Genomic DNA, 27,448 nt, shown 5'->3' on the forward strand with positions numbered 1-27,448 from the left:
GGTGCCTCAGTGCTCAGGTATGGGCTCCTGTTCCTGCCGCATGGGCTCCTCTGCTGCTGCTGCTGCTGGCCCGCCAGTTCCCATGGACTCTCCCTCACCTGTGCTTCCTTCTGCTCCCCGACTTCATGGTTGGAACGTGCTGTCTTCCCATCCCTCTGGGCACGTGGCTCCTCTTTTACGTGCATGCCTGGCAAATAGTATATCCCCAGTACATGCTTGCAGAATGAATGTCTTTCCTGAATGTTCTGCTGTGCTCCCCAGCCCCCAGAAATAAAACAGAAATGCTGTACTCCTTCCCTGTCTCAGGCCCAGGAGCATTATTATTTTTTTTTTTTAAATCTCTTGTGGCACTTTTCTACTTTCTCCTCCACAGTACAGCTGCTTGTTGAGAGGCAGTATATGTCATATCTAAGAAGAGTCCTCAAGTGGAGTCTGGTGCAGCTTCTTTCTAGCTGTGTGCTTTCGGGAAAGCCTTTTGAATTTGGAGCCTCTGTTTCCTCTAGCTTTACTCCAAAGGAAACAAGTGTAAGTGCTTGGCACCTGCAGCCTGAGCGTAGTTCATGCTGCCCGTATTCCTGGCCAGCTTCCGTTCTCCGGGATCCGGCAGGAATGTGTTTGTCGCCTCTGGCCCTGTGCACCCTGGCTTCCCATCATACCTGGAGACCCTGGGACAAATGCCTGTGGAGTGGATGAGTGAGTGGATGCAGGTCCACTCAGCTCCCCGGCAGGCTTCAGAATCTTCCCTGTATTCTGGAAGTAAGTGGCGTCGCTGCCCAGTTTAGGAGAGTGCCATGTGGGACTCTGTTCCATCAGCTGGGTTGGTGCAGTGGGACTGAACTTTCTTCTTTGGTTGCCCTCTGCAAACAGCCATGCAGATGTTATTGATGGGCAGTTGCAGGTAGAAGCATTTTTGGCCCTACAGGGTAGATCTGCCAGCATGGCAGGCTGATCAGCCACGGGTGCCACGTGGCTCTGGAGGGGCTTGGCGCCTACATTAGTCAGCTCGGGCTGCCACGACAAAATACCACAGACTGGGAGGCCCAAACGTATTTTCTCACAGTTCTGGAGGTCGAGAGTCCATGATCAAGGCACTGGCAGGTTTGGCTTCTTCCCATTCTGTGCCTCACCTGGTCTTTTCCGTGTGTGTGGTCTTCAGTGTTTCTCCGTTCTCAGGAGGACACCAGTCTTGTTGGATGAGGGTCCCACCCTTAAGCTGCCATATTACCATGATTGCCTCCTTAAAGACCTTATCTCCAGCGACAGTCACCATGGGGTGTGAGCCTCTGCAGAGGAATTTGGGGGATACTGCGCAGTCCGTACAGCATCCCTCCCTCCCTGGTGGTTTCTGAGGATTTGTCACTGATGTAGTAGCATCACGAGTGTTTCGTCACTTAACCCAGAGCAGGGCTTTGACGACATAGCTGTGCCCAACGTAGATCTTTATGGTAATTTTATTTTAATTGAGGTTGCAGGGACTAATTTTTACTGGAAAGAAGTAGCAGCCATGAGGCAGGAGATCCTCTTTACTTTGTAAAAAAATGTAAAAGAACTTGTTTAGATCAAAGTCATGTTTTTAAAATATAAACTAGATTATGAAAAAAATTAAAACTTGATTTAAAAAGAAGCCTGGGCCAGATGCAGTGGCTCACACCTGTAATCCCAGCACTCTGGGAGGCCGAGGCAGACAGATCACTTGAGGTCAGGAGTTCGAGACCAGCCTGGCCAACGTGGTGAAACCCCGTTTCTACTAAAAATACAAAAATTAGTCAGACATGGTGGCATGTGCCTGTAACCCCAGCTACACGGGAGGCTGAGGCAGGAGAATCTCTTGAACCCGGGAAGTGTTGGAGTGAGCCAAGATCGTGCCTCTGCACTCCAGCCTGGGTGACAGAGTGAGACTCTGTTTCAAAAAAAAAAAAAAAGAAAAAAAAAGGTAGAACTCGTAGTTGCCATTGAGGTCTGAGTCCCGGCTTGCCTCAGTTGGGGTTCTTGCCCCCATTTGCAGGTGAGGGGTGGAAGCTCAGGCAGGCCCAGCCTCCGAAGGTGCAGCGCAGGGACCCTAACCTGAGAGCTGGAAATGCTTTCTTAGAGAAAGTGCAGAAGGGCCGTGCCCATCTCTCCTTTGCCCGAAGACGACTGTTCTGCTGCATTGGTTTCACTGTGTTGTTTCTGTAACTCTGGTGTTTAATCCACGTGAAGACAGTGGAGCTGTTTACACTGTTTGATTGATTGGATGCTTATCAGGAATCTCAAAACCCAGCTTTGGGCAACCAGATGCCTTTGACTTCTCTTTCTCCTCCACTGACAGTGATCTCTGAATGCTTTTATAAAGGTTTTTCATAAAGAATATAAAAAGTGACAAATAAAATTGGCAATCAACCAAATTCCTTACCTCTCAAATTGCCTCTTCTAAGACTTTTTGTGATGATGCGTGTGCCCCACCCTGCAATTGGTTTCATAGAAATTCCTTGGATTTCCTCTGTTTCTGACAAAGAGCCAGGGCGGAAGCTGCAGGTCACTGGGTGCCAGCTGTTTCCCACCGTCAGCCTTGGGAGGGGCACGGAGCTTTGCAAATGTCTCTTCAGCTGGTGTTTTCTGCCATAGGACAAAGAGAAAGGAGAGTGACATGGTGTTTTGAATATTTTAGTAAGAAAACAGCCTCCACCTGCACACAAACAAAAAAAATTAATGCTTGGATATAACTTTTTTAATCCTCAAAGTAATAATAACTTTCTATCTCATAAGCCAGAGGGATGGTGGCATAGCTAACAGCAGCTGCATGTCCTCAGGTTAAACTTCACATCTTGACTGGCAGGCTTGCCTCGCGGGTGCACTTCGTGAATGCCCGCTGCTCCTGCAGCGGAAGAGTCTCCTGTCCTTGGGCCTCAGTGGCAGGGGTAGCAACAGGAGGCTGCGGCCAGTTGGCTTCACACTGTTTGGGAACAGCAGAAGGGTCAGAGCAAACCTCAACATTATCTGAAACGAGTACTATTCACAACAGCAATTTGCAGGTTATGTGACAAGATTCATATCATTTGGTGTGTGTGTATGTGTTTATTTATGAGACAGGGTCTCACTCTGTTGCCCAGGGTGGAGTACAGTGCCACAATCGTAGCTCACCATAACCTCAAACTCCTGGGCTCAAGCAGTCCTCCCACCTCAGCCTCCCAGGTAGCTAGGACTACAGGCGCACACCACCACACCTGGCTAATTCTTTATTATTTTTGTAGAGACAGGCAGGGTCTTGCTGTGTTGCCCAGGCTGGTCTTGAATGCCTCAAGTGATCCTCCCACTATGGCCTCCCGAGTTGCTGGGGTTACAGTCATGAGCCACCACACATGGCCCTAGTTTATATTTATTAATTGGTTTAATCCTCCCAGCAATTTGAAGATATAATTCCTGATATATAGGTGTCAGAATTTGAGACTAAGAGTATTGAGTGATAATTCATTTCTCACCTCTCTGGAAGAAGGTGTAATAAGCATAGAAAATACAGAATTTTCTATATACTGATATAACACATATTTTCTTGTGTGTATGTGTATATGTGTTATGTGTGCATAGTGAACAAAGGCAGAAGAAACATTTAGGCTTGAATTTTTTGAGCTAAGTATTATTTTCTACAGCTTACCAAAAAATCCAAACACACATATATGTATGTAGAATAAGCGTAATGATCTCCTGTGTACCCTCAACCAGCTTCAGTAATTAGCTCATCCTGTATACACCCTGCCACCTACCAATATTATTATTATCATTATTTATTTTTTTGAGACGGAGTCTTGCTCTTGTGGCCCAGGCTCGAGTGCAATGGCATGATCTCGGTTCACTGCAACCTCCACCTCCTGGGTTCAAGCGATTCTCCTGCCTCAGCCTCCTGAGTAGCTGGGATTACAGGTGCCCACCACCACACCTGGCTAATTTTTTTGTATTTTTAATAGGGATGGGGTTTCACCATGTCCAGGCTGGTTTCGAACTACTGACCTCAGGTGATTCACCAGCCTCGGCCTCCCAATGTGCTGGGATTATAGGCATGAGCCACCAGGCCCGGCCTCAATATTATTTTGAAGTGAATTCCAGACACCCTGCCATTTCATCCGTAAATACTTCAGTATCTATCTCTAAAAGATGAAGACTTAAAGCACACATGACCACATTACCACACTTTAGAAAATGAACAGTTCCTTAATATGGTCAAATATCCGGTGTGTGCCCACATTTCCAGTTGTCTCATGATTACCATTAACTTTTCCCTTCAGTTTGCCTGTTGGAATCAGGATCAAATACTGTGTGCACGTTGCAGTTGGTGGAGACTTCTTCCGAAACTCCTCCAATGAGTAGGTTCCATGACCGTCTTTCTCTCCTTCCCGGGGCCTGTGTTTGTTCAGAAGCCAGCATTGCTGGTCTGGATTTTTTCGAATGCCTCCCCTTGGAGTCAGTTAGCGTGCTCCTTTGTCTCCTGTATTTTCCTATAAATTAGTGGGTGTTTGGAGGCTTGTTTAGGTTTTTAGCTTTTGTTTGGTTTGGTTGGACTCCTTTCTGGGCGGGTCTGTGTGGTTCATCAGGAGGATCCCACCTTGTATTTGTCATTTTGCCCACGTTAGCAGTCGGGACCAGTTAGCTCGTCAGAGGTTGCAAAATGATGATTTTATAATTCTCTCATCATTTTTTTTGCTGTTATTTGTTTAAGATGAGATAATTCTATAAAGAGTACCTTTCGGGTCATGTAGGAAAGGCAAGGTAACCCTCTTTATTTACTAATCGTAAAAATAACAAGTTTTGGTTTAGTAGACTCCGTTTAAAGTTGACTAATTAGTTTTAGATCATTGTGAACTCTCTGGATTAAATGTACATGGTGCATTGCGGTGGAAGCTGTTATGGATGCTCCAGTGATCCCATCTTCTGCGTGTGGAAGCATTTCAGGAAGTCTTCTGTGTTCTCTTGACATGACATTGACCACTTCCTGGATTTCTGATGTCACAGGAAAGATAAAGATGGAAAGATGCTCCAGGCTCATGTGGTACATTGGTCATCTCTCTAGCAGTCACGGTTCTCAGGGACACGAACATAATTCCTCATTTGCTTTGGGCTTCCCCATACAATTCTCAGAAGACAGCTCCAGCAGAGCTTCCAACAGTGTGACCACCAGAACGAGTTCAACGTGCTGCAAATTGCTTTTCCTCTTTAGGGTGTATCTCACTTTCGGTGATAAACTCCAGTTATTGTGTTTTAAATCACATGGAATTGGTCTTCTCTGTGACTCTTCTATCCTGGTGGAGGTGTACTTAGATACATTTCTTTATTTTCAATTTTTAGGGAAATAGTTATATAACTAGTTAACATATTTATGTGGAACCAATGTCACATCATCAAAATAAATTCTAAGAGCCCTGGCTTTGATTCTTAAAGATAAATTCAAAGACTCTATCTTTGTCACTTTTTCACCTTGTCGTCTTCTCTTCACCTATAAATATTTTTTAATAAGTATTGTTTATACTTGTCTCTTTTAAATATAAGCAAATACATGCGTATGGGTACTTATATAACCTCCTGCTTGGATACAGGTAGCTTCCCATGCACTGTTTTTCATTTGCCTTTTTAACTTAGGAACATGTTCTGGAAACCACTCCATAGTGTGGGCTCCAGAACAGGCCTCATTGTGAAACTGTTCCCAATTTATTAACAGGTCTCCTATTAATAGACGTTGGGATCGATCCAGTTTCTTGTTTTTGTTTGTTTTATGTATGTGTGTGTGTGTGTGTGTGTGTGTGTGTTGCTATTGAAAAATAGTGCTGTATAGTCTACATCTATCTTTTTCTTATTTCTTGTCAATGTATTTTTGGGATAGATGCCTAGAAAGGAGGATTGCTAAGTCAAAAGGGTAATGTGCATGTAGTTTCGCTAAAGGTTGCCAAATTCCCATCCATAATAAGTGTGCCACCAGCAATATACGTGAGTGCCTCTTTCCCAACAGGGTGTTGTCAAACTACTGGATGTTTGCCAGAGAGGCACAGCTTGGTTTTTGAATACATCGGATGTAATCAGGATGTGCAGTCTTTTTGGTTCCTAGAGGCTGACTGGGCTCTGAGAAGCATAGAACATTTCCTCAAGAGGCTTAGAGTCTGTTTAGGGGTGATGAGGCTTCCTGGCAGTTCCTTAAACGTCAGTAAACATTGTTCGTGTGCCCGACCTGGGCCAGGCTCTGTTAGAAGCTGGAGCTGTGGACAGGGAGTCCAGATGGAGTGGTGAGAATGTCACGTCGGTTGAGGATTTGAATAGGCCACTGGTTTTGGTAAAAAGGTGGTAAGGAGTGGGCACATTGGACTTAGACCTCCTGGGCTTCTGTCTGTACCAGCTCTGAGGTACCTCTCCTCCGTAAGACGCTCAGCCTCTCTGTGCCTGTGGGGTCTTGATAATACCAATCTCATGGTTCATAGGAGGCGTGATGGTGGTGATGGTGGAAGTGAGGAAGGAGAGGACGCAAGAGAATGGGAGACACCCTGGAGAAGCCAAGCTGGGGAGGGAAGGAAGACGGCTCATGAGGAAGGCCAGGTTTTTGGTTGGGAGAGACTTGAGCTTGATGAGTGTGTGGACAATACTGGCCCTGATGAGGGAGCGATTGCAGGGACGGGGTGATGCCGATGAAGAGGCTGGCCACAAGGCAGAGGGGAGGCTGAAAGTTGTGTGAAGATGGCTGAGTGGGAAAGACAAGCAAGATGGGAGTAAGGGAGGATGTCTTGGCCTTTGTGCCTGAGCCTGTTTTCTCTGTAAGGCTGGAAAGCTGACCTTTATGGTGATATCTGTTTGGTACTGTTAGAGCGATTTGTCCTGCATTTCTGGGCAACCTGTGGGCAGAAGAGGAGAAGGATAGATCCTTCTGATATCTCCTGGGTTTGGCAGTTGGCATGGTGAATGTCATGTGGGTGACATGCCACCAGGATGTCTTAGCTGGGGCTACTGTAACAAAACACCTAAGACTGAGTGGCTTCAACAATAGTCGTTTATGTCTCGCAGTTCTGGCGATTGGGAGTCCAAGATGAGGGAGCCAGTGAGGGCAGGCTCCGGTGAGGGCTCTCTTCCTGGCTTACACACGGCTGCCTTCTCGCTGTGGCCTCTCATGGTGGAGAGAGAGAGAGAAAGGCTGGTCTCTTCCTCTTCCTGTAAGGACACTGATCCCATCATGCTCCTCACCGCCATGACCTCATCTAAACCTGATCACCTCCCAGAGGCCCCACTTCCTTATGACATCACAGTGGGGTTTAGGGCTTCAGCATACAGATTCAGGGGGACACATGCATTCAGCCCATAACAGGGTGAGGGTGCAGTTCTTCAGCTGGAGCCCCAGGAGGCTCTTGGGGAGAAAATGTTTCCTTCCCTGTGGGGATCTAGGCTTTGCTCACCTGTGCTGCATGGTGATTGTTGTGAATTTTGAGAGGGACTGCTTCCCATCAGTGCCTGAGTCAAGGCCTAGGACTTGATGGATGGTGCCTGGCAGGGTCAGCTGCTTGTTGCAGGTTCCTGTGCCCGTGTCATGGTACGTGCTGTCCGCTAAGCTCCCTCCCAGCCCTTAGTGGTCCTCACTGTGAAAAGCTGATTTTGAGTAAGGCTTTATCCCACCCAGGGATGAAATGGCAGGTGTTACCAGTCAGGCAGTGGGGTGGGAATGGGTGTCTGCAGGGGAGGCTGCACAGACGTGGCGGGGGGTGGTGGCCAGTGGTCAGGTGGCCTTGGGTTGAAAGGCCGACTGACCACCGTGTGACCTGGCCAGGGTGTGGGATTGCATCTGCTTCCCTGCCCTTCCAGTGGGAGTGACCCTGCTTGGACGTAGCAGGGGGACGGTGGTCTTGGATTGAATGGCTCACTCACCACCCTGTGACCTGAGCAGGGTATGGGATTGCAGCGTGCCTCCTCACCCCTCCAGTGGGGATGACCCTGCATGGATGAGGCCGGGGGCGGTGGCCTTGGGTTGAATGGCCCACTCACCACCCTGTGACCTGGCCAGGGTGTGGGATTGTGCCCGGCTTCCCCATCCTTCCAGTGTGGATGACGACGGGCATTTGCTGAGTTCCGTGGGACTGTGGAAAGGGCTGTGTCACTGTAGACGCTCCATCGGAAATGCTGATGTGTATTCTTACCACGGGCATCCGTGGGCCACCATTGTCTCCTGGCATCTGGCTGTCCTTGGAACCCAGCAACACCCAGGGACTTGGGCTGTGATCAGAAGTCCTGCCCAGAGCGAGTAGGGTCACGCCAGAGTGAGGCTGGGGACAGCATGGTCCACTGTGGCCCAGATGTAACTTTTAGTCCTGCCTTCTTATCCGGTTTGGCAGGAACAGGACAGGGTGGTTAGCAGGCCACAGTGTGGTGGGAGTGAAAGTGTACAGTCCTGTGTGATATTTATTTTTGCACAGCCTGACAGTGGGGGCAAGTTTAGAGCCTTTGAGCTGAGAATCTGGAGAGAGCAGTGGATGCGATGGGCAGTTGCTTGTCCTTGCTGTGAGAAGACAGGCCACGGGGCTGCACCCAGCCCCCATGGGTAAGTATAACCCCCACTACTGCCCGCCCACCATGCCTTCCCCACATGGATGAGTTGCTCCCTCCAATAAAGTAGGAAAACATGCTTACCGCTGGAGAGGATGCCTAACAACAGCTCCTGCTGCCCAGCGAGGAAGGGACCCTGTGTCCAAGAGAAAACCTGATGGCAGGTAACACATCACCCCTCTCTTTTAGGGACCTCATCCCTTTCTTTTAGGGAACTCATTGGCTTGTCTTGGACCCAAACATAATTAGTGGGGGTAGGGGTGAGGAGAGAAACTCTTCAGTGAACAGGTGTCTTCTTGGGCCGATTGTTGGATATTGCTCACCAGCTAGTTATTAAATTCTAGAAAAACTAATTCTTTGTACAGATTCTAGGTAAAATGTCTCTGTTGCAAAATAGGATTTTTCAATTAAGAAAAGCTTTAAAATATATCATGTGTTCCTCCTTAGTCTGCAGAATCTGAATGTCACCTTAAAATGTCAGGGTTAAATTTCTTACGGTTAGTACATGAGGCAGGCGTGAAATTTAGCACAGAAAATTGAGATTGATTACTTTCATTTACTTTCTCTTTTTTGGGGCAGTAACTGTTTAATGTTAAATTTGTATTGTATGTCGGTGCCTCTTTTGAAACTGGAGATATTGATATGATCTTAAGCAAATGTCTCCAATACGAGAAAAAGAGGACTGATTTATAAAGTGGAGGACTGATACATAATGTGGAGGACTGATACATAATGTGGAGGACTGATACATAATGTGGAGGACTAATACATAATGTGGAGGACTGATACATAATGTGGAGGACTAATACATAATGTGGAGGACTGATACATAATGTGGAGGACTGATTTATAAAGTAGAGGACTGACACATAATGTGGAGGACTGATTTATAAAGTAGAGGACTGATACATAATGTGGAGGACTGATACATAATGTGGAGGACTGATACATAATGTGGAGGACTGATACATAATGGGGAGGACTGATTTATACAGTAGAGGACTGATTTATAAAGTAGAGGACTGACACATAATGTGGAGGACTGATTTATAAAGTAGAGGACTGATGCATAATGTGGAGGACTGATACATAATGTGGAGGACTGATACATAATGTGGAGGACTGATACATAATGTGGAGGACTGATTTATAAAGTAGAGGACTGATTTATAAAGTAGAGGACTGACACATAATGTGGAGGACTGATTTATAAAGTAGAGGACTGATTTATAAAGTAGAGGACTGACACATAATGTGGAGGACTGATTTATAAAGTAGAGGACTGATGCATAATGTGGAGGACTGATACATAATGTGGAGGACTGATACATAATATGGAGGACTGATTTATAAAGTAGAGGACTGACACATAATGTGGAGGACTGATTTATAAAGTAGAGGACTGATGCATAATGTGGAGGACTGATACATAATGTGGAGGACTGATACATAATGTGGAGGACTGATACATAATGGGGAGGACTGATTTATAAAGTAGAGGACTGATTTATAAAGTAGAGGACTGACATAATGTGGAGGACTGATTTATAAAGTAGAGGACTGATGCATAATGTGGAGGACTGATACATAATGTGGAGGACTGATACATAATGTGGAGGACTGATTTATAAAGTAGAGGACTGATTTATAAAGTAGAGGACTGACACATAATGTGGAGGACTGATTTATAAAGTAGAGGACTGATGCATAATGTGGAGGACTGATACATAATGTGGAGGACTGATACATAATGTGGAGGACTGATTTATAAAGTAGAGGACTGATTTATAATGTGGAGGACTGAGAGGCAGTTGGATCTGGATGGCTATTTTTCAAAGTCAAGGCCACTCAGCCAGATGAATCCAGAGACATATCTAGGTTCTCTTGATTGACAGGAACCTGCAGACCAGCTGTGCTCTTGGTCCTGTGGCCTTCCATGGGAGAGGGTATGGGAAGGGCTTTGGTGGACCACAGATGTCTTGGCCTGTCTCTTCCGATGACTTCCCTTTGCTTATAACTCACACCTGTTTACTTGGAGACTGTGAATTAGATTTTTAGTTTTGCAGCAGGAAAATCATTTGAAATTATAGACTATCCCTCTTGAAATCTCATTACATAAAAAGATTTAACAAGCCTCTTGTGAATAAGTTAGGGTGACAAGGAATGAATTATTTGGAGAAGTAAAAAAACCTTAAAAATTTAAAAAAGGTTTTACAAGTAATAAGAACTTTACAAAATTACTGTGTGTGTATTAATATCAAAGGGAGATACTGATGAGGACCTGAACAACATGGGTGATGGGTAAAAGGTCATTGCCACCCTGAGTTTGGAAATTTGAGGTGCTCGTTGCTACTTTGGGTTCAGAATAGTTATGATTTATGATAAACCTAAAAATTAAAAGTACCACAGTTTTCTCTCAAATCGTATGTGGGTGGGTTGTGTCCAGAAACAAATAGGAAAGCTTCCACAGATGGAATGAAATAGTGGAACAGATATGGTGGTTTTGTTTTGGAAAGGATTTGTCTCCAAAGTTTTGGGGTGGAGGCATTCTAGTCTTGTTTTTCTTCTGAGATGGAAACACTGGCAAACTTGGAGTCTTCTGCAAAACTGTATCAAGCAAAAGTGAAACAGTAGTTGCTGTGTGACAAGTTAGTATTTTGTCCATGACATGCAGCAATCAGTAGAAATAGATAAGGGATGGGATATTGGAAAATCCCCTGGAGATGAGAAATGGTGGGTGACATGTGATGAGAGGAGGAGGATTCAGGGAGCAGAATGAAGACATTGGCCAGGCAAGCATCTCAGTGTGGAGGTGGGGCTGCTTAGACATTTAAATTGACCTAAATCAAGCAGTTATTAATAAGTGGGCAAAACACCGGAAAAATCGCACTCCATTCCTGTGCCTGTCAGGGCTGTTCTATTATTTGGAAACAGACTTTACTTACTTACCTTATTGATTGAGACAGGGTCTCACTCTGTTGCTTAGGCTAGAGTGCAGTGGCACGATCATGGCTCTCTGCAGCCTCGACCTCCTAGGTTCAGGTGATCCCCCCACCATAGCCTCCTGAATAGCTGGGACTACAGGTGTGCACCATCATGCCTGGCCAATTTTTATTTTATTTTATTTTTTGCGTTTTTTTGTAGAGACGAGGTCTCGCTCTGTTGTCAGGCTGGTTTTGAACTCTTTTGCCCAAACCATCTGCCTATCTTGGCGTCCCGAAGTGCTGGGATTACCGTAGTGAGCTACCGCTCCTGGCCTACTTTAAACATCTATAATTTGTGTTCATTGTAGGATTATTCACGGTAGAAACAGGGTGGAAAAAAATGCCCACAGCCTAGCATTTCAAGGTGCAGTGTTTTAGTTCTTGTGTCTGTCATTACAGATGTGCTTTACCTGCTCCCATTCACACCTTAGAACAGAGAGGCTCCTGTGTATAAAGGTATCCGTAAAGCCTTATGCCCTGCGTTTCACATCTAGCAATATCATAAGTAGAGCATCTTCACCAAATTCTGTCTGTATCATCTTGAGTACACAGATATGTCATAACTAGCCACACTTCTTTGGACATGTAAGTCGCTTCTCAGTTTTCACTATTCTCAGCAATGCAGTGAGGATATTTTCATGATAACCTCATTAGGCTCTTTGTGATGTTGTCCTGGATCTGTCAAAAATTGGTCTGTCAGAAATTTGTTTTTAACAATAATAGCTATATTGTTGCATTAACTCCAGAAAGTTTGTACCAATTTACCCTCTAAGGAGAATAGACCTCCTTCCCCATCCCCCCCACATTCAGGACTTTGCATCTGAGGGGGAACCTGGCCGCGTGGTTGGCATTCCTGAGCCATGCCAGGCTGCTGGAGCGCACAAATTCTTTCACCCCAGCAAGCCCGGCTCCATCCACCATCTGTGCACGCAGGCCCCCTCCCCCGCCCCCTCCCCTCCCACTGGCGGTTTTATTTTTATTTCTTAGGCTTTATAAGGATATTGATTATGGACTTTTGGCTGATTTCGGATCTAGAATTACAGAGTGAGATGGAAAAATGACAGAAATGCAAGGAAAAGTCGAAGCACAGTGTGTGGGAGTTGCATATGGCGAGATGCTCGAGAGATTGTCATTTTCCTTTAGTCAGTGAAAGATTGTCTTCTCAATAAACGATGTTTGCTCCGCTTGTTTCATATAGTAGCTGTAGGAGACCATACCTCTCCAGCCTTCTCTTGTGTGCATTTGTATGTGGGGTTAATTTTTTGTTTGTTTTGAGAAGACGGAGTTTCGCTCTGTCGCCCAGGCTGGAGTGCAGTGGCGTGATCTTGGCTCACTGAAACCTCTGCCTCCCAGGTTGCAAGCAATTCTCCTGCCTCAGCCTCCCTAGTAGCTGGGATTACAGTCATGTGCCACCAAGCCCGGCTAATCTTGTATTTTTAGTACAGATGGGATTTTACTGTGTTGGTCAGGCTGGTCTCAAACTCCTGACCTCAGGTGATCAACCCACCTCGGCTTCCCAAAGTGCTGGGATTACATGCATGAGCCACTGCGCCCAGCCAGTGGGGTTAATTTTTGTGATCATTGTCTGGCTGTTGATTATTACTTGATTCTCCTGCTGTGTGTCTTCTCTCTTTCTGAGAGCCACAAAACACCACATCCCCTTGCCTGAGTCTCTAGCTAGCTCTGTGGCCCCTAGGCCACACCTCTGCTGCCTGGTAACTTTCCTTGCTGCGTTGTGACAGAGCCCCTGTGGCCAGGCAAGTGTTGCCTTGGCGCTGGTCCTTTCTGTGAATATGGTGGAAAGTTGATCTCAGTCCTTCCAGGGAACTTGTCTTACAGTGTATGCTGGAGGCTGCTTTGTGCTGGTGGTTGTAATAGCCACAATTTAGTGGACAGCCACTGTTGCCAAGTATCTTATGTACATTGGTGACCTCTTATAATAATTTACGAAATCCATGCTGTCATTGCCATTGTAAGGATTAAAGTGGCAAATAGTGAATCCAGGTTTGGTGTCCAGGGGTGCCTGATCTTAGAGCCTGTGTGTGGGGATTGAACTGGCAGGAGGTGCAGATCTCTCAAGCAGGTGGGGTGTCTGTGGGACAGGGGACAGCTGTGCAGTCAGCATCAGACTCCAGTTAATACAGAATGCTTGACAGCTCACGCTCCCCACATCACAAAATCCAGGACCTGGAAGGGAGCAGTGAGCACCCACATTGAGGTTATTTCATGACCGTATTCACCTGACCCCCACTGATGACCTCCCATGTGAGGTGCACACATTTGTCTGCATGTGAATCCTCAGCTCTGGACTGTTGGGAATGTTGGAAGTAGTGGCTGGGCAGCTGAGGAAAGAAGTGAAGCTGGGTGGGCAGAAATCGAGGCCCCAGGCCCATCAGCCTGAGTGGTTGGGAGGAGAGCTTGGAGCTGGGGTTGTGCAAGAATTGGGCTGGGCAAAGGCAGTGTCCACCTTGTTGGGTGATGAGGATGGGATTCAACAACTACCTGTCCTCTGGAGATTGAAAGGTTAAAATAAGGCTTGTTGGAGCCTTTGCCATCTGAAGCTTCTGTATGGTTTTGGGGTCAAAGTAGGTTTGGGGAGGCAAAAATGAGCCCCCAGACACTAAGAAGAGAAGGCACAGGACAGGCCACCATCCATCCCCTACTGTCCCAAAACTGACAAGTCTTGTACCTCTGACAGTAAAACTCCCCGTAGGACTACAAGACGTGGGTCTTGGAGCTGCAGTTGGCCTCAAATGCAGGTTCACGAACTGACCAGAGCCAGCAGCTGCAGAGGCTGAGCTCATTCCCAGTCTTGGTGTATCTGGACTCATGATTGAAAGATTTTGATGTACAGTCGACTTGCCATATGCCTAATGTGATATCCCGTTAGACTGTGCTTCCGCTTTAGATAGGTAGTAGTTACAAGGGCTTTCATGGGAGCCCTTGTGCCTTGGTCCCTGTGTCCGTTTCCCATTGCAGCTGTACAAGGTTACCCCAGATGCAGTGGCTTCAAACAACACACATTTATTCTGTTATAGTTCTGGAGGTCAGATCCTAATATCAAGGTGTTGGCAGGGCCGCGTTCCTTCTGCAGGCTCTAGGGAAGAATTTGTTTCCTTGCTTTTTCCAGCTTCTAGAGGCTGCCCACATTCCTTGGCTCATGGCCCCTTCCTCTGTCTTCAAAACCAGCTGTGTAGCATCTTCCGATCTCTTCTTCCATTCCACTCCATCCTGACGTCCCCTTCTCCGGCTCCTCTGCTTTCTTTTTTCATTTGATAAGGACCCTTGTGATTACGTTGGACCCATCTGGATAATCTTGAATGATTTCCCTGTCTTAAAATCCTTGACTTAATCACAGCGACAGTGCTTCTTTATCATGTAAAGTCACAGTTGCAGGTTCTGGGGATTAGGACTTGGGCATCTTTGGGGAGGGTGGTGTCTGCCCACCTCAGTGTCCTTCCTCTGTGTTTCTCCTGAGGGTTGACTCTTCCCTCACTGTGGGAGACCCTGCACACCTGCTGTCATTGGGGCTGAGCCAGTCAACACCGGTTGAGGGTAGGGGGACACTGGCCAACCCAAAGGCTCTTGGCGGTCTCCACAGACTTCCACTTCAGTTTAGAAAGTACAGTGAGAAAACCAGTAGCTGAATAAAGATTTAGGGTATTTGGCACAGATCTGCTAATGCACGTGTCCGCAAATCTAGACTCAGCACAAGGAGTCTTACTTTGGGATCACAACTGATTCTCCTGGTCCAGTGATACCTCTGGGCTCTTCTTCACTGGCTGGAGCTCTCCTTTTTGCTGGGAGGCAGTGCTTCATCTTGCAGTTCATGAGATGACTGGCACTTTTGCAGCCGGCCTCACGCTGCTGGTTATGTGCATGGAAGAGGTCTCATCTCACTCCTTCCTATGGCTTTTCTAGCTGGGCAGACTCTGGTTCCTGTATTCTCCCCCTCAACCGTAGTGTTGAGTGTTCACTGCCCATCCTTTCTGCCCTGCTCTGTGGCTGCCTGTCCTCATCTCTGCATCGGTCTTCTCTTTTCATGTCCTGTAGCTCATGAGTGACCCGCTCCCATGTCACCTGCCATTTTGGCCTTGAAATTTGGTAATGATTCATACATGTGTCCTCGCTTGTGCCATATCCAGTGGGACAAGGGAATTGGGACACCTTTGGTTCTCTGGTAGCTTTGCCTTTTTTTTTTTTTTTGAGACAGAGTCTTGCTGTGGCACGCAGGCTGGAGTGCAGTGGCGCGATCTCGGCTCAATGCAACCTCCGCCTCCCGGGTTCAAGCAATTCTCCCGTCTCAGCCTCCCAGAGTAGCTGGGATTACAGGCGCCTGCCACCACGCCCGGCTAATTTTTTGTATTTTTAGTAGAGACGGGGGTTTCACTGTGTTGGTCAGGCTGGTCTCGAACTCCTGACCTTCGTTGATCCATGTTCCTTGGCCTCCCAAAATGCTGGGATTACAGACGTGAACCGCTGCACCCGGCCTAGCTTTGCTTTTAAATTGCAAGCTGGGACTCCAGCCCTGTGAAGTGGCTGTCCCCATTAGATCGGACACCTGGCAGATACTTGTTTAAGTTTTAGAATTTTAAAAAGGAAAATACAGGAGAAAAAGTAGAGTTGATCACAAAAAGTAGATTTTGCAGGAAATAGTTTAACTTTTAAAAAAGTTATCAATGTGTTATATGCAAATATGGAAAACTATAAAGAAGAAGAAAACAGTTGCCTATAATTCTTCTAGCTGGAGGTACCTGCTGTTACTCTTGGGGATGCTTTTTGTTTTTCTACCTTTGTAGCTTTTTGGTTTTTTTCTAAGACAAACTCTCTCTTGCCCAGGCTGCAGTGCAACGGTGTGATCTCAGCTCACTGCAACCTCTGCCTGCCCAGCTCAAGTGATCCTTTCACCTCCACCTCCCAAATACCTGGGACTGCAGGCCCACGCCATCACACCTAGCTAATTTTTGTATTTTTGTAGAGATGGGGTTTCACCCAGAATGGTGTCAGACTTGGGTTTAAGCGATCCTCCTGCCTCGGGCTCCCAGAATGCTAGGATTACAGGTGTGAGCCACTGCACCTGCCCTACCTTTGTGTTTTACGAGGGTTGTGTATGTATCACATATGCAGTGGTTTGTCCAGCTTTTCTCCTACAGTGGCATTTTTCTTTGTCTTCGCCTTTTCATAAACTGTCTTTTTAAATGTTTGCTTGATATTTAATCATGGATGTATTGAGATGGACTCATCTCAAACTATATTTAAAACACTCTGGATGCTTTAAATAAAAAATGGCAAAAGTTAATGTTGTAAGAGAAGTGAAAAGAAAACCAAGAGCTCCTGCCTGCCTCAGCTTACCCTTTGTTTGGTGCGTGGGTGCAGTGGGCAGTGAGCCGTGCCATTCCCTCCTGGCAGCCGGTGCATGGCTGGCCATGGTCCTTAGCAGTGACTGTGAACAGCCGTGGGTTACTTTGTTACCCACCCAGTGCTGCTTTTGTATGTTGGCAAATGGGGCTTTCGCTTTCCTTGGTTTGATTCTGTCATTGATGCTTCAGACTAGTCATGCTTTTGTTTGAAGGGAAAAAAAAATCAATCAATCAATATCAGTAACTTGCTATAGATTTTTATAAAGGAAAAAACCCTACCACATGTATGGTGGGGAGTGAGTTGATGTGGAATCAGTCATGACCGCGTTGAGTTAGGAGCGTCGTGGATGTGGAGTTACAGCTCTGCTGTGGATGTTTTTGTTTTAAGAAAACATCTTTTAAAAATCTAGTAATAGTTCATTAAAAACCAGAAATGGTCAAGCTCACTAGAAACCGTCATCAGCCACATTCTGATGAAAGAGGTTTTGACTTTCTTTTTTAAAAAATTAATGAAGATACATCCAAATATTTGTGGCAGGCAGGAAATCAAGCGGATTTTAATGGGAAATTATGTAAGAAAGCTTAATGACTAATTTTTCTGGATCAGACAAGTGGAGAACGGTCTTAGGGAAATGTGTACATCCATTACTCATTAGTTTGCTGTATTATAATTACCGTTGTATAGGAAGAAGCATGTCAGATAATTAGGAACTGGGTGGCATTTTATGCTAAGGATCAAAACAAAGATTTTGCTTGGAATGTTGAGCAAAATTATACTCTGGCTGAGATTAAACACATGGCAAGCATCCTACTCCAGTATTTAAAATCATCAGGCAGGCTTTATTCTATTTTTTGGGTCTTTGTTCTTTCATGTTTTGCTCTAATGAAAAGGAATGCTTAGAAAATAGCACTGGGAGGCCAGCAAGAAATCAGTGTTGGGATTTTCTCATGTGTGAGGAGCTGTTACTGCTCCTGTCGCCTGGTTTCACCCCTCGGTTCTGCTCCCAGGAGCTGGACCCCTCCCCGCTGGCCCCTCTGTGCTGCAAGCATCCATTTTGGGCTTGGGGATAATGGTCAAGAGAGTTGGTTGGTTTGGGTTGTGGGCTGGACAAGCGCTTGCTGCTTAAACCATGTTGATTGTGGCTTAACTGCTGAACCAAACCAATACTTCATCCAAAGAACTTCTCCAGGGAGGGAGTGGGCTTCAGGGGAGCCACATGGGAAGCCCCCTAACCAACATTTCTGTAGCACTTGATTGGAGCCTCCAAACACCGTCGCTGTCGATGCTACAGCAGTCCTGTGGGCCGCAGAAGGAGTACTCACTGTGTGTTCTCCATGCCCTTCTGTCTCTGAGAAGCAGCGTGGCGTGTTCGGATTGTGCCCTCCTGCCGACCCCGGTGGCTCAGGCAAAGGGCTTGCCAGATGGTCGGTGTTCTTTGCCAAATGGGACCGATAGCGTGCGCATGGTGGGGATGAGGGGAGGACTAGGGAAGTAAATACAGTGCCTGCTGCCACGTCACCCGCACACAGTCCATGTTTAATAAGAGGTCGCTGCTGTGATGATAGGGGGTCGGCCAGACATGTCCACTGTTTAAAAAGCAGCATCCATCTGAGGACTCATTGGATTAAATGTACACCTAAAAAAAATACAGTGGCACCTGCATGCAGTGCCCGAGGATGGGTGTGCTGTTTTACTAGATCTGGTGTTTTTTGGAGGTGCACATTTGGTAGTTCATTGTTGGGTTGGTATTTGTCTCCATAACCTGTTTCAGCCTCAAGGTCATTTACCTTTGATCAGTGCTTGAAGCTTAGCGGTTTGTTTATATACATGTTCATGTATAAATTATATTACTCAGTCTGATCATAATATATGCCCAGTGCAAATCATTTCATTAAAGCCTCAGGGATACACGGTGCCACCGTTTCCTCATTCAGGGACACGGGGATAGTGGTAGTGTGTCTTCAGCACGACATGGGGAAATTCAAAGGCAGCCATCCGTGGAAGAGCCAACGGCAGCCCGTGCAGGCGTCAGCGCCTGGGGAATAGTAGCAGTCTACATCTTTAGCTGTCAGGGTATCTCGTTTTAGCCTCATCCTGCCCTCTTTAGGGGTCCTTGGATGAGTTATCAGTTGTAGTATTGACATTTTCTGTAAATAGTGTCACTCAAGCGAGTGACAGTGGGAAGCAGACACCAGCCCTTAGGGAGCAGCCCAGGATGCTTTTTTCCTCCAAATGCCTCTCGCCTATTCCCAGATACTCGCTGGAGTTGGAGCACACATGTCTGCAGATGTAACAACGACCTGCTCCCCCAGGTGAATGGATTCTCGCCAGGGCCAGTACTTATCCGCAGGGGTGTGTGCCAGGCAGCCCAGGTCAGCCTCCCTCCACCGGGCCACCCGCACCAGGTTGCCTCCCATCGTTTGCAGGAGCGGAAGACCCGATGGAGCAGGTTTCACAGTGCCCTCGCTGCTGCCTCCCGTTTCATCTGCACGTCTCTTTCAATGCGGGCGTGCGAACTTCCAGGTAGAGCCGAGTTCAAGAAAATGAAGTACTGCATGCGACGAGCAAGTTTATTGAAGAGGGTGTGAGGTCGCGGCGCCTGACCCTCATTATGTCAGTTACTACTAAATGAAATTAGAACTTCACTGCCCTTTTTCTTTTTCCCATCGAGGTGCAGGAGGAATTGATCTTAGGGTAGTATTTTGGATTAAAAAAAAAAACATGAAATGAAATCCGTGTCCTCTTTATCCTCCCCTCTCTCTGTTCTGCGCGGCAGGTAGCAAGGAACGGTGGCGGGGCCAAAGGTTTCCTCAAAGACCCTGGGGGCCGGGCGGGGCTGTGCCAGGCACCCGCGTCGCGCTCCAGCTCCAGCCCTTTAATGCTCTTTGCCATTCAAGCCACTCACTTTCATTTTCTATAGAAAAGCCTTTCTGCCGCCTTTCACAAAACTTGTATTTTCATGCCTAATAAGTGAGCGTGTGACATGCAGTGGGCTCAGTCTCTGCATAGCCCGGCAGGCAGCGGCTCTGCTTTCCAGAACCTTCTGGGAGTGGCAGACACACATTAGGAGTCCACGCGCAGGTAGCCTGGCCTTTGAAGCTCTCCAGGCTCTGGCCACAGTGGCTTTCCTGCCCTCCTTGGCTGGTGGACGTAAGGCCCCTCGCCCCATCTGCTTCCTGCTCTCCCAGAGCCGGCCTCGCCTTCGAGACTCATGCTTCTAAGTTGCCTTTCAGTTCCCCTGGTGGTGCCTCCTTTAGACCCCTGAGGGGATGGAGTGGGCTGCCTTCTTTGTGGCTTTCTCACGATTTCCTCACGGTACACACAGCAGGACCCCGGGGTTTGTGTGTGGCATCCTCCACACACACACACACACACACACACACACACACACACAGCAGGACCCCGGGGTTTGTGTGTGGCATCCTACACACACACACACACACACACACACACACACAGCAGGACCCCGGGGTTTGTGTGTGGCATCCTACACACACACACAAACACACACACACACAGCAGGACCCTGGGGTTTGTGTGTGGCATCCTACACACACACACACACACACACACACACAAACACACACACACAGAGCAGGACCCCGGGGTTTGTGTGTGGCATCCTACACACACACACACACACACACACACACACCCACACCAGGACCCTGGGGTTTGTGTGTGGCATCCTACACACACACACACACACACACGCACACACACAGCAGGACCCCGGGGTTTGTGTGTGGCATCCTACACACACACACACACACACACACACAGCAGGACCCTGGGGTTTGTGTGTGGCATCCTACACACACACACACACAGGCACACACACACAGCAGGACCCTGGGGTTTGTGTGTGGCATCCTACACACACACACACACACACGCACACACACACACCCTGGGGTTTGTGTGTGGCATCCTATACACACACACACCAGGACTCTGGGGTTTGTGTGTGGCATCCTACACACATACACATACAGCAGGACCCCCGGGTTTGTGTGTGGCATCCTTCACACACACACACACACACACACACACACACACACACACACACACAGCAGGACCCTGGGGTTTGTGTGTGGCATCCTACACACACACACACACACACGCACACACACAGCAGGACCCCGGGGTTTGTGTGTGGCATCCTACACACACACACACACACAGCAGGACCCTGGGGTTTGTGTGTGGCATCCTACACACACACACACACACACGCACACACACACAGCAGGACCCTGGGGTTTGTTTGTGGCATCCTACACACACACACACAGCAGGACCCTGGGGTTTGTGTGTGGCATCCTACACACACACACACACACACACAGCAGGACCCTGGGGTTTGTGTGTGGCATCCTATACACACACACAGCAGGACTCTGGGGTTTGTGTGTGGCATCCTACACACATACACATACAGCAGGACCCCCGGGTTTGTGTGTGGCATCCTTCACACACACACACACACACACACACACACACACACACACACACAGCAGGACCCTGGGGTTTGTGTGTGGCATCCTACACACACAAACACACACACCCCCACACACACACACAGCAGGACCCTGGGGTTTGTTTGTGGCATCCTACACACACACACACACACAGCAGGACCCTGGGGTTTGTGTGTGGCATCCTACACACACACACACACATACACAGCAGGACCCCGGGGTTTGTGTGTGGCATCCTACACACACACACACACACACACAGCAGGACCCTGGGGTTTGTGTGTGGCATCCACACACACACATACGCACACACACAGCAGGACCCTGGGGTTTGTGTGTGGCATCCTACACACACCCACACACACACACCCACACACACACACAGCAGGACCCTGGGGTTTGTGTGTGGCATCCTACACACACACACACACACACACAGCAGGACCGTGGGGTTTGTGTGTGGCATCCTATACACACACACACACACACACAGAGCAGGACCCTGGGGTTTGTGTGTGGCATCCTACACACACACCCACACCCCCCCCCCCCCACACACACAGCAGGACCCTGGGGTTTGTGTGTGGCATCCTACACACACACACACACACACAGCAGGACCCTGGGGTTTGTGTGTGGCATCCTACACACACACACACACATACACAGCAGGACCCCGGGGTTTGTGTGTGGCATCCTACACACACACACACACACACACAGGAGGACCCTGGGGTTTGTGTGTGGCATCCTACACACACACACACACACACACACGCACACACACACAGCAGGACCCTGGGGTTTGTTTGTGGCATCCTACACACACACACACAGCAGGACCCTGGGGTTTGTGTGTGGCATCCTACACACACACACAAACACACACACACAGCAGGACCCTGGGGTTTGTGTGTGGCATCCTACACACACACACATACGCACACACACAGCAGGACCCTGGGGTTTGTGTGTGGCATCCTACACACACACACCCACACACACCCACACACACAGCAGGACCCTGGGGTTTGTGGCATCCTACACACACACACACACACACACACAGAGCAGGACCCTGGGGTTTGTGTGTGGCATCCTATACACACACCCACACACCCCCCCCCCCCACACACACACAGCAGGACCCTGGGGTTTGTGTGTGGCATCCTACACACACACACACACAGCAGGACCCTGGGGTTTGTGTGTGGCATCCTACACACACACACACACACACACAGCAGGACCCCGGGGTTTGTGTGTGGCATCCTACACACACACACACACACACAGCAGGACCCTGGGGTTTGTGTGTGGCATCCTACACACACACACACACACACACGCACGCACACACACACAGCAGGACCCTGGGGTTTGTGTGTGGAATCCTACACACACACACAGAGCAGGACCCTGGGGTTTGTGTGTGGCATCCTACACACACACACACACAGCAGGACCCCGGGGTTTGTGTGTGGCATCCTACACACACACACGCACACACACAGCAGGACCCCGGGGTTTGTGTGTGGCATCCTACACACACACACACACACACACACACACAGCAGGACCCTGGGGTTTGTGTGTGGCATCCTACACACACACACACACACACACGCACACACACAGCAGGACCCCGGGGTTTGTGTGTGGCATCCTACACACACACACACAGAGCAGGACCCTGGGGTTTGTGTGTGGCACCCTACACACACACACACACACACCCACCCACCCACACACACACAGCAGGACCCTGGGGTTTGTGGCATCCTACACACACACACACACACACACAGCAGGACCCTGGGGTTTGTGTGTGGCATCCTACATGCACACACACACACACACACACACACACAGACAGCAGGACTCTGGGGTTTGTGTGTGGCATCCTACACACATACACATACAGCAGGACCCCCGGGTTTGTGTGTGGCATCCTTCACACACACACACACACACACACACACACAGAGCAGGACCCTGGGGTTTGTGTGTGGCATCCTACACACACACCCACACACACACACCCACACACACACACAGCAGGACCCTGGGGTTTGTGTGTGGCATCCTACACACACACACACACACACACACACACACAGCAGGACCCCGGGGTTTGTGTGTGGCATCCTACACACACACACACACACACACACACAGCAGGACCCTGGGGTTTGTGTGTGGCATCCTACACACACACACACACACACACACGCACACACACAGCAGGACCCCGGGGTTTGTGTGTGGCATCCTACACACACACACACACACAGACAGAGCAGGACCCTGGGGTTTGTGTGTGGCATCCTACACACACACACACACCCACCCACCCACACACACACAGCAGGACCCTGGGGTTTGTGGCATCCTACACACACACACACACACAGCAGGACCCTGGGGTTTGTGTGTGGCATCCTATACACACACACAGACACACACACACACAGAGCAGGACCCTGGGGTTTGTGTGTGGCATCCTACACACACACCCACACACACACACCCACACACACACACAGCAGGACCCTGGGGTTTGTTTGTGGCATCCTACACACAGACACACACACACAGCAGGACCCTGGGGTTTGTGTGTGGCATCCTACACACACACACACACACACACACATACACAGCAGGACCCCGGGGTTTGTGTGTGGCATCCTACACACACACACACAGCAGGACCCTGGGGTTTGTGTGTGGCATCCTACACACACACACACACACACACACACAGCAGGACCCTGGGGTTTGTGTGTGGCATCCTATACACACACACACACACACACAGAGCAGGACTCTGGGGTTTGTGTGTGGCATCCTACACACATACACATACAGCAGGACCCCCGGGTTTGTGTGTGGCATCCTGCACACACACACAGACACACATACACAGCAGGACCCGTGGGTTTGTGTGTCGCATCCTTCACACACACACACCCCCCCACACACACACCCCTTGCTTCTGTCCTCCACCCGTCCCTGAAAACATGAGGTCTGCGAAGACGTCTTTGAGTCTGTTTGGCATCCCCAAGTGCAGCGGTGAACCAGAGAGAGAGGGAGCATTCACTTGAGTTTCACGCGTCAGTGTTTTTAATCTCTGTGGCTGGAGGACAGTGTGTGTCACCTTTTCTTAGTTTCCAGGGACTGCGGCTTCCTTCCATCTCTCCCTTCCCTCTGTAGTTGGACAGGCCATGGCTCCCCAGTTCTCTGCTGTGGGCAGGTGCAGGAGTCTGACCAGCTCCTCCGTGAGTCCATCTATCTGTGCGTGCATTTATTCATTCCTCCCTAGTGAGGCAGGTCCCTGATGAGCAGCTCCTCTGCGCCTGCCCAGGTCCAGCGTTGGGCATGCAGTGGTGAACAAAACAGACTCAAACGCATCTTCACAGAGCTCATGTTTTGGTGGACAAGTGGAGGATATAAACAATAAGCACAATTTAGTAAAACATACGGTACCACAGCTAGCAAAGGTGGCAAGGAAAACAATGAGAGCAGGGGTGGTGTGAATGTGTGTGGGTGCAGGGGCACCTCGGGAGCCTGGCCGGGAAGGTGGCATCCGCTGCAGGCCCAGGCGGGGAGAGGGTGGGTGCTGCTTCCAGGCCCAAGGAAGAGAAAGGCAGAGGCCCTGAGGAAGCACAGAGCTTGAGGGAGAGGGCTGGCATCAGCTCAGGGCAGCAGGGAGGCCAGGCGGGGAGGCCAGGTGGTGTGGGGCCTCATGGAGGCTGGGGAGTCATGAGGATGTGGGAGGATGGGGGAGCTCTGGTTGCTCAGGCAGTGGGGAGAGGACAGCACCATAGTAACATGCACTTGTGTTCATGTCTTGGCTGCCCCATTGCTGGGCACGTGTAAAATAGGAGAAATCTTAAAGCTTGCAGCTCTCCATGTGAAAATGATCTGTTTGTTTCTTCTTATTACTATCAATATTAATATTGATCCTGTAGTGCTTTCACATTTAAATTGTTGAGTTCCAAGTCTTGTCTAATAATTATCTCAGCAATTGGGATACTATTGGCTGAGGTTCATGGAGGTTTTCAGGCTAATGTCACTGAGTGATCGGAAGGACTCACTGCTGGCAGTCACTTGTGTGTTTTGTGTTTTTTTTTCCTCTGTCTCTCGCCCTCCATTTTTCTGCACGGCATTAAGTCAGCCACATTTTAGATTGTGTGCTTCTGTCATCAGAATATCTGGCATGCTTTCCCCTGAATAGCAGGCTTGACATCTTTTTCTGATATTTTGTACCAACCGCACTAAGAGGCTTCTTGTTAGCTGTTAATTCATATTTTCTGAGGCTGCTAATATGCGTGGTAGAGCCATTACTGTTGCATGTTCAAGATAAAAGCCAAATCTCAGCTTATACCCTGTTCTCCCAGGATAAATTCAGAGAACCACTATGAAGTCTAATCCATACTGTGATGTTGCTGAAAAGAAAATAGGGTAATAGGCTTATTTGGAGCCTTTCACTGTTTATGGTTGTACAAGTTGGGTGTTACTGACTTATAATGTAAAATCTGAATTTCCAGGGCAGGGACAAGATTCGTTTTTGGCTAAGGCATATTGTGTCTGTGGGGCTGCTGAAGGAAAAAGAGCATCTTGTTTTTATGTGATTAGCATTATTCGATCACAAAATGCATTGGATTCTACTCAGACTGTCGGAGAATATGCTTGCTCCTCTCCTAGGCTCTGGAGGAAGAACCTCAGCCACTGTGTGTGTGTGTGTGTGTGTGTGTGTGTGTGCATGTGCATGCTTGTACGCCTGTGCACAGAGGGTGGGGAGAGGGCTTGCACCTAAGTCCTAGGGTCCTGTTCTCTGCACAGTTCTCTGCATAGGTTTCCACACGCCTTGCTGTCTCCTCCTTGTTGCAGGCATGGAGCAAATTATCACCTGGTGGTAACTCCAGTCTCCGCCATGGAGACTGCCTACCCTCTTCCTCTTTGGTTCAGGCTGAACCATCCTCACTCATCTTGTAGAGCCTCCCGTTCCCATCTCCGCATCAGAGTTTCCTACTTTCCTTGAACTTTCCTTCTTGAGGAGATTTGAGAAGTGTGTTGTCCAAGATAGGATTTAGTATCCTGGAGCCAGGCTTGGAATTCTAGTGTGGGAAAGCTTACTTACTATTACTTTATTATGGCATTTTAAAAGTTTTTTCAAGTAAGTGGAAAAAGGATTTTTGAACCTGTTATTACTTTCTTATAGCATTTTAAAGCCATTTTTTTTCCTAGTGGGAGGCAGAAGGAAAAACTCGGTCATGTTTCACTCACTCCTTTCTTAAAGGGAGAGTTTTATATTATACCTTCTTGTTCACAGCCAGGTGGCAGCTACATTGCTAATTGCAAGCTTTCAGGGTGAGAAAGAGAACCCGTGCCTACCTGCCTTTTCCTGATTTGAAATGGTGATCTGCGTTGGTCTCAAGACCTTGTGCAGCCTCGCAGAGATTGCTCTGCACACATGTGATTGCATCTAATCAGGACTTTTTCTGCAACTGCTGCCAGGAAAATGTGTGCTAGGAAGGTTACCTTCTGCAGCTGGACTTTTATGATGCACTGGATTATCATGGCCTTAGATATACCATCAGGGCATGGAGTGGCAACAGTGCTTTGCTGTCTTGACGCATCCCAGGTAGAGGATCTCTTAGGGAGCTTTCTGATTGAATCCCACGCCCATTTTGAGGGATGGGGATGGGCCATGGGTCTCATCCCTGCCTAGCGCTGCCTTGTGAGGGGTGCTGGCCTGTCGCCTCCAGTTCTTGCTCCTTTTTAGGAAGCCATGCTGCCTCCTTCCTTGTTGTGCGGTTATTTTTTGGGTTGTGTCTATTTTGGTATTTTTTTCTCTTTCACCTCCTCTCCCATATTTCCCCTCTAGGGTGGGAGGAAGGAGACCCAGGTGTGAGGTAGTGCAGGTGGCTGCAGTGTCCTCAGAGATACTGAGCTGTAGGGTAGAGGTAGCTGGAATCTAGATCAACTCACCTCTCTTTTATCAGCCATTTGTTCTGAGAAGAGAGGCTTCAAGGAGAGACGCTTCGGTAAGGGGTTGCTGTGGGTCCTGGGGTCACG

The 27,448-nt window shown here is 48.4% G+C and overlaps 2 protein-coding genes across 6 annotated transcripts in view; both read left to right on the forward strand.

Annotated features, from left to right (window-relative positions):
• Positions 1-27,448, forward strand: part of AGAP1 (ArfGAP with GTPase domain, ankyrin repeat and PH domain 1) — a 641,254-nt gene that overhangs the window by 22,017 nt on the left and 591,789 nt on the right. The window lies entirely within an intron of this gene.
• On the forward strand, positions 7,293-19,618 carry LOC101059252 (uncharacterized). The gene is given in 3 exon segments (NM_001280357.1): positions 7,293-7,534; positions 8,412-8,536; positions 19,140-19,618. Coding segments are annotated over 2 exon segments (339 nt in total). The 5' UTR covers positions 7,293-7,534; positions 8,412-8,532; the 3' UTR covers positions 19,475-19,618.

Source organism: Pan troglodytes, chromosome 13 (assembly GCF_028858775.2).
Source record: "Pan troglodytes isolate AG18354 chromosome 13, NHGRI_mPanTro3-v2.0_pri, whole genome shotgun sequence".
NCBI lineage: Eukaryota > Metazoa > Chordata > Mammalia > Primates > Hominidae > Pan > Pan troglodytes.